General features: G+C 42.9%; 1 protein-coding gene across 9 annotated transcripts in view; it reads left to right on the forward strand.

Annotated features, from left to right (window-relative positions):
• Spice1 (spindle and centriole associated protein 1) overlaps positions 1–15,262 on the forward strand; it is a 46,660-nt gene that overhangs the window by 28,997 nt on the left and 2,401 nt on the right. For 8 of the 9 annotated variants that reach the window (XM_075963346.1, XM_075963356.1, XM_075963386.1 and 5 more), the window contains 6 exons: positions 6,065–6,215; positions 7,364–7,588; positions 9,139–9,623; positions 12,236–12,419; positions 14,174–14,276; positions 15,072–15,159. In XM_075963346.1, the coding sequence (XP_075819461.1) occupies positions 6,065–6,215; positions 7,364–7,588; positions 9,139–9,623; positions 12,236–12,419; positions 14,174–14,276; positions 15,072–15,159 (1,236 nt within the window). Of the gene's footprint in view, positions 1–6,064; positions 6,216–7,363; positions 7,589–9,138; positions 9,624–11,290; positions 11,336–12,235; positions 12,420–14,173; positions 14,277–15,071; positions 15,160–15,262 lie in introns of those variants that run through there. The other variant, XM_075963414.1, reaches the window with a different exon arrangement.

Here is a 15,262-nt window from a genome sequence, read left to right on the forward strand (position 1 = left end):
GCATGTCTGTGTGTCTGCAGGGTTCTCAGAGAAGAACACAGTGCCACACAGGTATTCACATGCTCTCCCAGTGGTCCATGTTTAGTAGTGAGCATGTCTGTGTGTCTGCAGGGTTCTCAGAGAAGAACACAGTGCCACACAGGTATTCACATGCTCTCCCAGTGGTCCATGTTTAGTAGTGAGCATGTCTGTGTGTCTGCAGGGTTCTCAGAGAAGAACACAGTGCCACACAGGTATTCACATGCTCTCCCAGTGGTCCATGTTTAGTAGTGAGCATGTCTGTGTGTCTGCAGGGTTCTCAGAGAAGAACACAGTGCCACACAGGTATTCACATGCTCTCCCAGTGGTCCATGTTTAGTAGTGAGCATGTCTGTGTGTCTGCAGGGTTCTCAGAGAAGAACACAGTGCCACACAGGTATTCACATGCTCTCCCAGGGGTCCGTGTTTAGTAGTGAGCATGTCTGTGTGTCTGCAGGGTTCTCAGAGAAGAACACAGTGCCACACAGGTATTCACATGCTCTCCCAGTGGTCCATGTTTAGTAGTGAGCATGTCTGTGTGTCTGCAGGGTTCTCAGAGAAGAACACAGTGCCACACAGGTATTCACATGCTCTCCCAGTGGTCCATGTTTAGTAGTGAGCATGTCTGTGTGTCTGCAGGGTTCTCAGAGAAGAACACAGTGCCACACAGGTATTCACATGCTCTCCCAGTGGTCCATGTTTAGTAGTGAACATGTCTGTGTGTCTGCAGGGTTCTCAGAGAAGAACACAGTGCCACACAGGTATTCACATGCTCTCCCAGTGGTCCGTGTTTAGTAGTGAGCATGTCTGTGTGTCTGCAGGGTTCTCAGAGAAGAACACAGTGCCACACAGGTATTCACATGCTCTCCCAGTGGTCCATGTTTAGTAGTGAGCATGTCTGTGTGTCTGCAGGGTTCTCAGAGAAGAACACAGTGCCACACAGGTATTCACATGCTCTCCCAGTGGTCCATGTTTAGTAGTGAGCATGTCTGTATGCACAAAGGTTTCTCCTGGAGCTGCTGCTGGTTTGGCTATGCTAATGCTGTTACCGGTCAGGCTCAGCAGCAGCAGTGGGTGTTGATGGCATTTGTTATGCCACGATCCCATATTTGAAACTTAAACTGCACATAGTATGTAGGATAAGTTTGCTATTTCTAAGAAATATGCCATGGAGTGGAGATAACAGGCCATTCATACAAATGTGAAGGAGTGTTCTGGTAGCCAGTTGTCATTTTAGAGCAGAGGATAGCTTAGCCTTTAAGCCCGTCTGCAGTGACATCAGATGCTACTCATGATTGTTTTCAGCAACTTCATATTTGACTTGCTGCTTGACTAATTGCTCTACAAAAAAAGCATACAATATCTTTTCTAGAAAACTGACGTCTTGCATGCTTTTTATAGTATATATGCATGTGTGTTATGTGACAAGGACGGAGGTTAATGTTGGGGTCAGCCTCAGTTACTCTTTATCTTAGTTTTTGGGGCCACTTTCTCAGGAAGGTGGAGCTCAGCAGTTTGTCTACACTCTGGCCAGTGACTCTACCTGCTCACCTGCCTCTGTGCTCCCAGCACTGGGGTTAGAAACACACACGGCCATATCGTGCATTTAACTTTGGTGCTGGGGATTTGAACTCAGGCCCTCTTGTTTGTGTGGCAAGCACTTTCCTGACTGAGCCACCTGCCTAGCCCCCTCAGCAGTCTTCCTCTGCATACTTTTGATGCATTTGGATATTGTGTTATTGAATATACTTGCTTATGTTATTTGTATGTCAGTCATCATCACAGACTGCTGCTTGAGAACACAAGTTCTGTTCATCTTGTTGTTGTGGGTAGCGAATACTTGCAGAGTGCTAGAAGGACAATGAGGCAGAGGTCTTGAGGTAAAGTATAACTGGGGCTTCACAGTCCTCAAGGATGCGTGTGGAGGAAATGAAGTGCAGAGAGAGCAGAGAGAGGACTGGGTACGTGCCTCACACAGGCAAATGAAATGGGGACCACTGGAGAGAAGAGTCCTTAGGCTCATCTGGGCTACTGTGCCTGCACTGTGCTGTGTGGGACGACGGCCAGAGTGCTGCCTTTGTTGGCTAACTTAGTGTCAAATTCTAACAACTGTTTGGATTGTTTGAACAATGATATACTTAATATATATAAATGCTTAATATATATGTAAGTAGAAATATATATTATGTACATTATATTATATAATATGGAATGTACTATATATTTATATAGCAATATATTATATAATGTATGATATATAAGTAGAAATATGTAAGTAGAAATAGTCATACATTTACTTTGTTGACAAATGACTACAATTATTTATCAATGAGATACGTGTACCTTCCCCATACTGTTTAACTATCCTAAGTTTAGAGTTATATTGAAAATCATTGTCCTTATTTCTTATTCCACGCTGTGTTTCTACCAAGAACTTATGTTTTTATTGTCTTATTGTTTTTATGTGTGTGTGTGTGTGTGTGTGTGTGTGTGTGTGTGTTACTTATCTAGGTATTTTATTTAGCACTATCCGTTTTCTTGCAAATGATATGACTTCATTCTTTGAAGCTGAATAATGCGCCATTGTATATATGTCATAGTTCATTATCTGCTCATCTGAACTTATATTTTTAACATAGGTGCTTCCAGAAACCCAGCCATGAACAGATTTGATTATTTTTGGTTGGCTTCCCTGTTATTGTTTGAGAGTGGGTCTGACTATATAGTATAATGCGGCCTTGACTTTGTGCCCCTCCTATCTCAGTTTGTTATATGCTAAAATTGCAGGTGTGTGCTGCCATGCCTGTCTAAGCAGGTTTGATATTCCCAAAAAGAATATACCGAAATCCCATTTAGCTGAGCTGCTGCTGGTCAATAGTTGCACAGACTAATTCTGCATAGACGATGTCTTTACTGGTGTCTCCCGAGAGTTGAAGTCGTCCTCTGGTGCCCCTGTGAAATCATTGCTGTTTCAGACTGCAGTATGAGGACAGAATTAGGAAAGGTAGCAGACAGTAAAGTAGAGCATTGCACCTAGGAGTTGTCAGATTGATTTACATGGGGCATAGCAGCCTGGTCTAGAGTAGAAATGGGAAACTATGAAGATTGAGCAAATTCAGAGTGTGCTTTGAAGGTCAGCTGGTCCCTTTGGAAATGGGTTGAAGGAAAGGGTGTAAGAGAAAAGAGCCAGAGGGAATTGGGCAGTTTGGGATTAAGCATTCAAAAGATGAAGCTGCTGTTTATGTTGTAGATGGACGGCTTCAAGAGGCACTTGGCTTTATATATACAGAGTCCTAGATGGGGGGGGGCGGGTACTCAAAAGACCACTGGATATATGAGTGTGAAATTTGGGGAGAACATGACTGGTGATATAAAGGTGCCTCAAGTGCTTTATCATCTACTCTATTGGTAATATTTCTGATGCCTGGACCGTCCCCACTTTTATTAGTTGTCTGTGTTTCTACACACGTGTGACATGTTCTCTAGCTGTCATCCTTAGTTTCTCTTACTTTGTCTTTGTTACAAGGTCTTGGCAGTTCCTACAACTCCTCTTTCTTCCCTTTCACTGCCATCGTCTATGCTCCTAAGAACCATATGCCATTCTGTTTACTCCACCCACCTAAGGGTGGGCCTATCAAATGGGCCTAGCAGTTTCTTTATTGCTTAACCAATGAAATCAACAGATTGACATATGACACTCCCACATCACTTCCCCTTTTTCTGTTTAAACAAAAAAAGGAAGGCTTTAACTTTAACATAGTAAAATGCCATGATTCTCCCACTCCAGGCAGACGCACGTTAAGATCATTCCTGGTAAGCCAGCTCGTGGGCTACAGCAGATTATTAAAAATGGGCTAGTCCAGGTGCGAGAGGTAGCCTAAAAGAGGCTAGATAGAAATGGGCCAAGCGGTGTTTAAAAGAGAAAAAAAAAAGAACCATATGCCAATATTTACAAAACACCTGCATTTTGTGGTTTTAATCAGATTTATTGATTTCATATAACCTATTTACATCTACAATATGGAAAAGATAAAGAAAAAAACAAATCCATCTAAACTTCTGGGCAGTAAGTTGACTTTTAATGTAAGAATGGAATTCTAAACTCATCCAGCTATATGACAGAAAGTAAGTCATTGGTATGATATTTTATTTATTTTAAATTTTAAAATTATATAACATTAATAGAGATATGCATATGCATAGACAAATTTGAGTACACATAAAATAGTTATTGCTCATATAAAATATAATTTAAATTGTTATATTGCTACATGTAAAATGTTGTTTCTTTTGCCCATTACATTATTTCATTTATATAATTTTATGTTTTTTGTTTGTCCACCTAAAATCCCATGGAATGCTCTGTTGAGTTTCCCCTACCTAATGTGTCACTCTATATTGTAGTCAGTCAGTAGAGATAACCTATATGAAAAGATTTTGTAAATTAAAAGCTCTATTCATTAGTTTTTTTTTAATTTTTTTTATTGATAAAAGGAGAATAAAGAAAAAAAAACAAATTTCCACCTCCTCCCAGCCTCCCCTTTCCCTCCCCCTCCTCCCACTCTTTTCCCCCTCCTCCCACCCCTCTCCCCTTCCCCCCACTCCTCTCCCCCTCCCTCTCCAGTCCAAAGAGCAGTCAGGGTTCCCTGCCCTGTGGTACGTCCTAGGTCCTCCCCCCTCCGTCCATATCTAGGAAGGTGAACATCCAAACTGGCTAGGCTCCCACCAAGCCAGCACATTAAGTAGGATCAAAACCCAGTGCCATTGTCCTTGGCGTCTCATCAGCCCTCATTGTTCATCATGATCAGAGAGTTCAATTTTATCCCATGCTTTTTTTGGTAATAGTCCAGCTGGCCTTGGTGAGCTCCCAGTAGATCAGCTCCACTGTCTCAGTGGGTGGGTGCACCCCTCGTGGTCCCGACTTCTTTGCTCATGTTCTCCCTCCTTCTGCTCCTCATTGGGACCTTGGGAGCTCAGTCCATTGCTCCAGTGTGGGTCTCTGTCTCTATCTCCATCCATCACCAGATGAAAGTTCTAGGATGATATGCAAGATATTCGTCAGTATTGCGCTAGGATGGGGTCATTTCAGGTTCCCTATCCTCAGCTGCCCAAGGAACTAACTGGGGACCTCAGCTTGGGCACCTGGGAGCCCCTCTAGGGTCAATTCTCCTGCCCACCCTAAAGTGGGTCCCTTAACTAAGAATTGTGGTTCCGTGCTCCCCTATCCAACCTTCCTTTATCCCGATCCTCCTGTTTCCCCAAGTCCCCCCTCCTTTCCTTCTACCTTTTCTCTCCCCATCTCCCCTTACCCCCTTCCCACCCCACCCCCAAGATCCCACTTTTCTCCCCGGCAATTTTGTCTACTTCCCTTATCCAAGAGGATAACGATATGTTTTTCCTTGTGTTCACCTTCTTACTTAGCTTCTTTAGGTTCGCCAATTGTAGACTCCGTGACCCCTATTTATGGCTAGAAACCAATTATGAGTGAGTACATCCCATGTTCATCTTTTTGGGTCTGGGATACCTCACTCAGGATAGTGTTTTCTATTTCCATCCATTTGCATGCAAAATTCGAGAAGTCATTGTTTTTTACCGCAGCGTAGTACTCTAATGTGTATATATTCCATACTTTCTTCATCCATTCTTCCATTGAAGGGCATCTAGGTTGTTTCCAGGTTCTGGCTATTACAAATAATACTGCTATGAACATAGTTGAACAAATGCTTTTGACATATGATAGAGCATCCCTCGACCCAGCAATACCACTCTTGGGAATTTATCTATTCATTAGTTTTAATTTTATAGCAGAGTACTTAGTAACTAGTAGTTCATGATTTATCTAATCATTTCACCATCATGATACCTTTAGAGTACTTATAATTATGAATAACATTGCTTTAGAGTGGGTATTTAAAATAATGATCTCTCTTTTTCTCTCTTTCTATATGCTCTCACTCACACAAACACACACCCACCTCTCTGTATGGCTTACTCTTTAGGTAATGGCTTTATGCTTGTTATGCCAGTGATGTGTGCTTTTCTTTAGGCGAGACTTCAGCAATACATGGTCACTACAGATGAGCAGCTTATATCGCTCACACATGCCATTAAGAACTGTCCTGTGATAAATAACTCCAGACAAGAGGGTCAAGCATCAGAAAGCGCAGCTATGGGTAGAAGACCTGTGAATAATATAGGTAGGTGGAGTCTTATTATTCTCATACTGTCGTTAAATGGCCCAGTGGCCTTAGAGTAGTAGAAGAAGTGGCAGGCTAAAATGACTTAGGTGACCGCTGTCTTCTGGCGGGCTTTGTCATTACTGTTTCATTAATATAATGCGGTGACTTAAGCTTTGCTACTGAGAAACCTTTAGTTATTGAAGGGTGAGAAACCAAGGGGTGATGGTACCTTATAAGATTCTTGTGAATTTTGTCATTGCCTGGGGAAAGTCAGAAATACCATGGAGGTGCAAACCGGTTTACATCTTTTTATGTCTCAGCCTTGCTACCCGGTTAGAATTGCATGGAATTTACCACACTCTTAATGATGAATTACCATGTTACCTGGTTTTGCAATGACCCTTGTGTCTGGAAGTCAGAATATTAAAAGGTTTTGAAGTTGCCTTACTTGTCATGACCATTAGGAAGGCTGAGGGTGGGGTGTAGGCTCTGTAAGTGTTTTCTTTATATAGCTTTGTGGCTTTTGGAGCTCTTCCTACACAAAACAAGAGCTTGCCTGTAAATTACTGGCAAACGAGGATATACCTGAGAGACTGAGGACTCTGGGAACTTTCACACTACTTAAATGCATTTAAAAATAAATACTTGGGCAGTGGAGAGAGTGGTTTAGAGTACTTACTGCTCTTACAGAAGACCCAGGTTCAGTTCCCAGCACCCCTGTGGTGGCTCATAACTGCCTGTAACTCCAGTTCCTCGGAGTCTGAGGCCTTCTCCTGGCTTCTGTGAGCTCCTGAAAGCGTATGGTGTGCATTCAAACTCTCTCTCTCTCTGTCTCTCTCTCTCTCTCTCTCTGTCTCTCTCACACACACAAACATGTGTATATGTAAATAAAAAACAAATAAATAACAATTTTAAAATAGACTAAATGCCCAGCACTCAGGAGGCAGAGGCTGGCGGATCTCTGTGAGTTCGAGGCCAGCCTGGTCTACAAGAACTACCAGGACAAGCTCCAAAGCTACAGAGAAACCCTGTCTCGAACCACACACACACACACACACACACACACACACACACACACACACACACACACACAAAAAAAAAGACTAAATACCTAAAGGTGCCCATAATTGTTTTCTTTCAAATTAATGTCATCTTATCTTTCTCAGAGGGGCCTGTTGTAAACAGTAATGTCTCCATACCGTCGATGTTCAGAGGGGAAGGAGCCACTGAATTCCCACAGGAAGAGTTGCCTGTTAAACTGTCTCAGGGGCCAACCCCCACAGAGAACTTGAATCTGGCTAATAATTTCCCAGCACATATTTTCGAGCCAGCTGTGATGTTAACACCACCCAGGCAGAAGAGCAACTCAGAATTCTCTCCTCTGCAGGATGGTAAGCATGGCTCTTCTACGTTTCCATGAAAGCTGTGACTTTTGCCCTTGATTCATATGATATATTATATATATATATATGTATGTATAGTGTGTATGTGTGTGTATTTTAGGGTAGTGTCATCCATGTCGTGTGTCCGTGTGTCCCCGCTTCCCCCACCATCTCTGAAATAACTAGGTGACTTACTTTCATTCATGGGTTCAATGGTCCATGGTCATTTGGCTCTGTTCTTTCCGAGCAGTGGTAGATGAAGACATGGTGGAGGAAAGCTGCTCAGGCATCATGACATCCTAGAGACGGGATGAGAAGAGGGCTCTGGGAAAACACTCTTGGAAGGCATGCAGCTGGTGGCCAGCTGTGTATGTGTGTACACACATGTACCATGGCACACAGAGGAAACTTGTGGTAGGAGATTTTTGCCTTCCACCGTCTGGGTCCGAGGCATCAAATTCAGGTCATCAGGCTAGGTGGCAAGTGCTTTTACCCACTGAGCTGTGTGTTATTGGTCCTTGAAAAGAACATTTTTAATTATTTTTCTTTGTTCGTTTGTTTTGTGTGTGTGTTGGGGGCTTCACTCACCCATGTATACTAGTGTGGAGGCCAACAATCGACAATACTAAGTGTATTCCTTTATCACATTCCATCTCCTTTGTTAATTTTATTAATTAATTTTGAGAAAGAGAGAAGGCATATCGATACCCTGGCTTATATGTGGAGGTCAGAGGACAACTGTGGAGACTCAGAGTGGAACTCCAGCTGGTGTTCACGTGACTCTAGTTGCTGAGACAGTTTCCCAGCTCCTTTTTAGAAGCTATTTTTCCATCCCTACTTTGTGTGGATTTTTATTTCTTGAAGAATTTCTAATGTTTTCTTGCAGAGCAGTAGATCCTTGCTGCTAGAATTGTACTTCACCATTTGTAAGGCAAATAGGGCGTTGTCAGATCAGCCTGGTGAAAATGGAGACAGCTCCGCGCTGAGAGACAAGTGCTGCAGCTTATCCACTCCTCATTGACGCTGTGGGGGAGAGGTTTGGGCTCAGATTCCTCTTCTGGACCCCAGCTTTCTTATTCTAGTATGCGAAATTTTTTACTTTAATACTTTCTAATTGTGTAGTTTAATATTTCTTTCTCGAGGGCCTGGGAAGTTATTAATTATGTCTAGACTAAGGAAGTGGTGACATCTGTTCAGATCAGATTTTTATTCCTTATAGTACTAATTCAGCCCCCCCCCCCCCCATGTCAGACTGGCCTGAAACTCAAGATCATTCCTCATCATTTGTGAGCACAGGCGTGCAGCACTGTTCCTTGATAGGAGTTACATGTGTCAGTGTGCATTGTGACACATGATTCACAAGAAGCTAATAGTCTCAGGAATAGGGAAGTTTCTGTACTTGACTGTACACATTCCTTCATAAAAATAATTTAGGCACTCAGAAGCCAAACCCATCTACTGAAGTACTTCCCTGATGACCATGACAGAGCAATGTGCTGATTATAGGCCAGTTTATTGGAAAATGGAGTGCTTATGATTGTCTTAATTCTTGTCTGCAGTATTGAGGAGAACGGTTCAGACTCGTCCTGCCCCACGAATCCCTCCCACTGTGGAAGTCATAGAGAAAGAACAGAACTGGGAAAAAAAGACCTTGCCTGTTGACCCTGACATTCAGAACTCAAGTGAGGAAAATCGCCTCTTCACTCAGAGGTGGAGAGTTTCTCACATGGGAGAAGATCTGGAGAACAAAACCCCGACGCCATTTGTTAGTCTGTCACAGCCGCCTTGCAGTTCCCTTCCCACCACTCAGCAGTCGAGAAATCCTGTGTTCTCAGAGGAGCCCCCAGTGCTTGGAGATGGGCAGCAGCTTAGAACAAGTGGGGCCCTGGCGCAGAGGAAGGACATAATGGCACGGATTGCTGAGTTGACACTGCAGAACTCTGACATCAAGGCACACCTGAATAATGTTACCGGGCCAGTGGGAGAGCAAGGCGATGGGCTTTGGGAGCCAAGCAAACAGGGAAGTGCCGGTGACGGGACTGCTGTAAGTACCAGCGCGGACTCAGCACAGGTAGACCTTTCACTGCTATGGCAAGTTAAACAGGGACTGAAGGTTTGTTTTCACTTATGGCTTCAGAGGGTTACTCAAGGTGGCAGAATCTGTTGCTCTAGACTTGAGGTTAGGCAGAGCATCGTGGTGGCAGAAACACATGGCAGGGGCTACTATCTCAAGAGTGGCTCAGAGGTTCGGAGGACAAGGTACATCTCTTTAGGATGTGTCCCAGGTGACCAAATTCTTCCAGCTAAACCCTACCTCCTCCTTTTCATGGCCTCTCCATAATACTGTTATGTTATGGTTACTTCAGTGGCTCAGTCTCGTCAGTAAAGCCCTCAGGAGCCAGTCGCTTCCAGAGCCCATCAGCTGGCCAGCAGCCCCCAGGATGTGAGTTGGTTTCACATTCAATCCATATCAGGCATCCAAAGAAATTTCTTTTCAGAAGTGACTATAGCTTTGACATGTCTTCCTTACAGGATAGATAAAACTTACCTGTTAGTTCATATTGTACTACAATAAGACAGCATGAAGGAAAAAACATAGAAAGTAGAATTAAGGTAAAATGTTTAGGCGGGATAAGGATAAGCTAGGAACGGATAACTTGGAATTAGGAGGACATAGAGTGCTTGCTGTAGCTAGATTGTAATTATAAGTAGTTTTACTCCTCACATGGCCTATTAAAGAGTAGTTGACCCTCTACTGATGAATAATCTTTTTCTAGGATACAGAATAGGTTTTTTTATAGAAATTATATTTAAAGAATCAGTTAAACTTCAATATGAGCCATCTGAGGAGCTTGCTAGGATGTGGTGCCTGAGGAGGTCTGGGGTGGGACCTGTGTCTTTCTAATATGCCCCTCAATGATACCAGGACAACTGGTCTGTCACATTCTGAGGAGCATTGCTCTTATAGAGCAGGATTTTTTTTCCCTGTGTAACTATAGTGCCAAACATGGTGACTCAATGCCTATAATCCTCAAGAGACTGCGGCAGGGTTGCCTTGGGTTTGAAGACAGCCAGGGCTATGCTAGTGAGTTCTGGGCTATGGTATGAGATCTGTCTTTAAAACAGCAGCAACAGTAGCAACAACAACAACAAAACCCAGTCAACCCTGTCTGACTGTTCTTAGTCCCTGCCCCTTCTTACTGTCTTTCCCCAGCTCCGTTAACCACAGATCTACTCTCAGCATCTGTGAGATCAGCTTTTATAAATTTTCTACGTAAGATCCTAAGGATTTGCCTTCCTGTCCGTGAAGGAATTTTATAAGTAAAATAAACTCTATGGACTAACATGATAACTTAAACCTTTGTTTCGTTGTTTGTGGAGAGGAAAGTGAATCTAGTCCCAGACGGGAGTGTCCATGACACAGCCTGGTCATGGGGGATGTTTTATTTGACCTTTCTGAGCAGAGGTGACTCCCGTGCATCTGACAGTGGATGATAATTACTCCTGTAGTTGGAAAGAGTGGACAGCCTCCGACTACGGGTTTCTGAAGGAGCTGCTTTCTTAAGAGCTTTGAAATCGTGATTGAAGGCTTTGGTGTGGAAACTGGGAGGTGAGAGGAAGTGCTGCCTCTGTTACCGGGAGTGCCGGGTGGTGGTCAGCAGCATCAGTGTGGGCGTGCGTGTGTTTACACATCACATTATCTGTTTATAGGGTTTTGAAGATCATTGGAAGCAGATCACTGTTGCCTTTTAAAAGGTACCAGTTAAATGCTGAGCCTGTGCCCTTTCTAAATAGTGTAAATACTAGCCTGGAAAGGGAGGTCTGAAACTGCTGCTCTTACTAGCCCCTTTGTTTTTTAGTTGGAAATACAAAATAGACTTTGATCCTTACTGGTTTACTTACCTTTTTCCAAAAAAAAAAAAAAAGAACAAACAAATAAACATAACCCCCACAATCTAATAGGTAGAAATTATCATTTCTATCAGGGACTGCTTTCCCCCACAAAAGGATATATTTAGCTAAATAAAATTATTATGATGATGAAAGTACATTTCTCTTGGGGCCCTCAAGCTATACTTATATCTCTGGAGTAGCTTTTTGTTTTGTATTGTTTGCCTTTTACTCTCTGTATCTTATGTTCCTTTCTCATCATGGATATTTTTAAATCAGATGTCTGAAGCCAAAAGCGGCCTGGAGGGGCTGACACATGGGCAGAAAGAAAGACTGGTCGGAATTTTAGAGTCTGCCAGATAGTTCAGGACATGAAGCGTGTTTGAAGACTAATCTTAGAAAAACGTATCAGAGATATATTCCTTTGTAGTCTGCCCCTGCTCAGACCCGTCACCAGTAGGAGTGTGGCGTTTGGCTCACTGGCAGGCATCTCTCCTCGTGTGATCTTCTCTTGCAGTTCAGCGGAGGCGAGTAGTAAGAGATGCAGGACAGTGTTGGCCCACTAGACTGTGCTCATGCGGCAGTAGCAGTAGACGAATTTGTGTATGCCTTTAGTTTAGTCTTAATTCTTCAGTTAAATGATTTATAAACTCTTTTATGCCATCTTTCATATGTGTATATAGCAAATTGCTGGTACTTAGAATAAAAATCAGAATTGGTATTTGTTTTTTTTAATAATGAGTTTATGCATTTTTTCCCCTAAAGAATTTTCCAGTAGTTCCATCTCTAGTGCCAAGCAGCATGGAAGAACGGATTGCAGAGTTGAACCGGCAGAGCCTGGAGGCGCGCGGCAAACTGCTGCAGCTGATAGAGCAGCAGAAACTTGTTGGCCTGAGCCTCTCCTCCTCGCCAGTGTCACCCGCTCAGTCACCGCTCAGAGCCTGGGCCGGTGGGTCGCCCATTCATGACTCTCAACTTTGAATCAAAAGAAGGGTATCCGAGCCTACTATGTTCTAGTTCCCCCCGTTTTGTACCAGAGAAACTGGCGTGGGTCAGAGACTGAGTGACAGGAGTAGTCGTAGATAGCTGTCTCTTGTTCTATAGCCAGCCTTTGGCATCCAGGGCAACGCCATCCAAGTGAAATATTCATTACAGTATGTTTCGCTTAGGATGTATGCTGTGAAAATTGTGTCAAAAATTAGACTTAAAATTTTTATCAACATCAGATTACAAATTATTGTCCTCTTAAAACCAGGAAAATATTTCCCGTCAAATTTATTTTTTCTATTATTTTGTTATGTTTAGGAGTATGAAAAACTAGAAGGTCTTCTTAAAGAATTGAATTGTGACTGAAAGTTTGTTTTATGGTAGTGCTATTCGGAGAATGTTAATTAAATGAAATAGCTCTAAGTTGGCTGTTAGCCAGAAGTGAACCTATGCCCTCAAGGATGGCGCTGCATCAGAGGTATTGATTGGAGCCCTGTCTGAGGCCCAGATTGTGAGGCACTGGAAGCTTCTATCCGTGGTGTTCCTGAGATGCCTGGGCCTTGGTGCTTACAGGAATCCATGTGTCCTGTGTGCTGTGGTGAAGTCGGCTACCTGAAAGGCACGGGAAGTGTTCTCTTCCATTGGAAATTATGTAGCTTTTGAAATGACAGACAAGAAAGCAGACTCTTGGAAATTACCTTTATTTCTGTTATCCCATCTAGTTCTCAACACACCCAAAATAGGATTCTTGGTTTTATAGGAACCTCTGTGGGGTATAATCAGAATAAATAATATGTCATGAATTAAAAATCTTTTGTTTGGTAGGGTAACTGAGTAATTAATTGGCTTTGTTCTTTGACAACTCCATCCGTGTACAGAATGCAGACAACTCCATCCATGTACAGAGTGCAGACAACTCCATCCGTGTACAGAGTGCATTCTCGTTCATCTCACCCTCCTCCCTTTTCTCTGTCACACCATCAGCCCCTGCCTACAGCTCCCTTTCCCATGCACATAACTTGTTGTTTTGTGACCCACTGATTTTAAAGGTGGTCTGAATGGCCGTGGATGTGGAACTATCCCCTCAGGGCCTGGGGTAGTGTATTTAACTAAAGATGGTGACACCTCCTCTCCCCATGTCCCAGAATCGTACGCAAGCAATCGACGAACATTTACTAGTGAAATACTTTATATCCATCATATTCATAGAGGATCCTGTAAATCCTTCTTAAAATTCAGAGATTTCATGACTACGAGGGGAAATGAAACCCTATTTAATCAAATTAAAGAAATAAAACTTTTGGGCTAGCTCCTTTTAGCTTTTAAATTTAATTTTTTAATTCTTTAACAATTTCACAAATACATGCATTTGAATCACAGTTACCCCTACTCATTCCTTCCCTCCACCCACTCTCCTGCTCCCCGATGTATCTTAGGGCTCACTGTTTCTCACTTCTTGCTCTGTGTGACAGCACTTATCAGAACATTCTGGCATCCTGCGAACTGGCGTGCTGTGAAATTGGCAGAAACAGCTGATGTTTCTTGTCTTAGAAATTCATTTTTAAAAATCACCTCTCAAGTGCTTCTATGAACTGTCATGATAAAAATATAAAAACACCTAAATTTGTAATGTATAATTTCCAATAGTATTGAAATTGAGCAAAATTGCTACTTTTATTAGTGAAAAGTAATGAAGCTAACATTTTTATATTTTAGAAGAAGGAAAGCGAACCATTGAGGTGTCTATTCCAGGAGTGGAGGCTCCAGAGAGTTCGAAATGCAATACCGTCTCTCCTGTCAGCGGGATCAGCTCAAGACGGTAGGGCTCCAGGCCAATGTTATTAAAGTACCAAGAGTGTCTGTGTGCCATTCTCTCTGTGCCCAGCATCTGCTTAATTTAAGTTCAGGCAGATCCATTCATACAGAGGAAGTAACTAGGGGAGAGTAAAGTGAGTCAGCTTAACCAAGTAGGGCTGCTTGCTTAGCACAGATGTGGGCTAATCTCTAGGTGTTTATGGCTGCAGCATGAGGAGACTATGTCCCGGGGTAGCACTTCACCGGTTACAGTAAGTGAACACAAAGCCGATTGAACTAGCTGAACCACTTGAGTGCTAAGTGGATCGGGAAAGGGCATCCTCGTACTGTACCACGCTGCTCCAGTTCTCATTATACCAGGCTACCCTGACCACCTTCCCCCTACTGCACAGCCTTGAAGTCTTACCTGAATGGTATTATATGGAAGGCATGTGCAATTATCTGTCAAAAACCACAGGATGTGTCTGTCACACAAAGACAGCCCTGACAGAAACTGGTCTTGTGTTAATAGTGAGTCAGTGTTGTGTGGTCAGTTGTAACGTGTTCATTGAGACGTTAGGACCGAGGTAAGGGTACCTGAGAGCACTGCTCTTTCCTCTTTGTCTGTAGAGCTAAACTACTCGAAGCAGTAAACACCTAGTTCAAAGTTTTGTGCTGGTGAAGTATTAGGAGTGATCTACCTGATTTGGAACTGTCACCAAACCTTTTCAAACTCTTGCCACTATTGAGAGCTGTTCCCATAATTGTTGACGGCTAGTGGTAATGCCTCGCTCTCTGACCGTTTCTTTCTCATGGATAGATCTTCAGGGGCTACCAGCAACTCTTGTTCTCCACTAAATGCCACCTCGGGAAGTGGGCGATTCACACCTGTTAATCCAAGAACAAAGGTATGTTATAAATTATGATCACTACGTAGGGTCAGGAGTGTGAGGGTGGAGGGTGACTAGCTTCATTCTTAGTTATTATTCCTGTTGTCTTTACATGATATAA

The sequence above is a fragment of the Microtus pennsylvanicus genome, chromosome 1 (assembly GCF_037038515.1).
Source record: "Microtus pennsylvanicus isolate mMicPen1 chromosome 1, mMicPen1.hap1, whole genome shotgun sequence".
Classification (NCBI taxonomy): Eukaryota; Metazoa; Chordata; class Mammalia; order Rodentia; family Cricetidae; genus Microtus; species Microtus pennsylvanicus.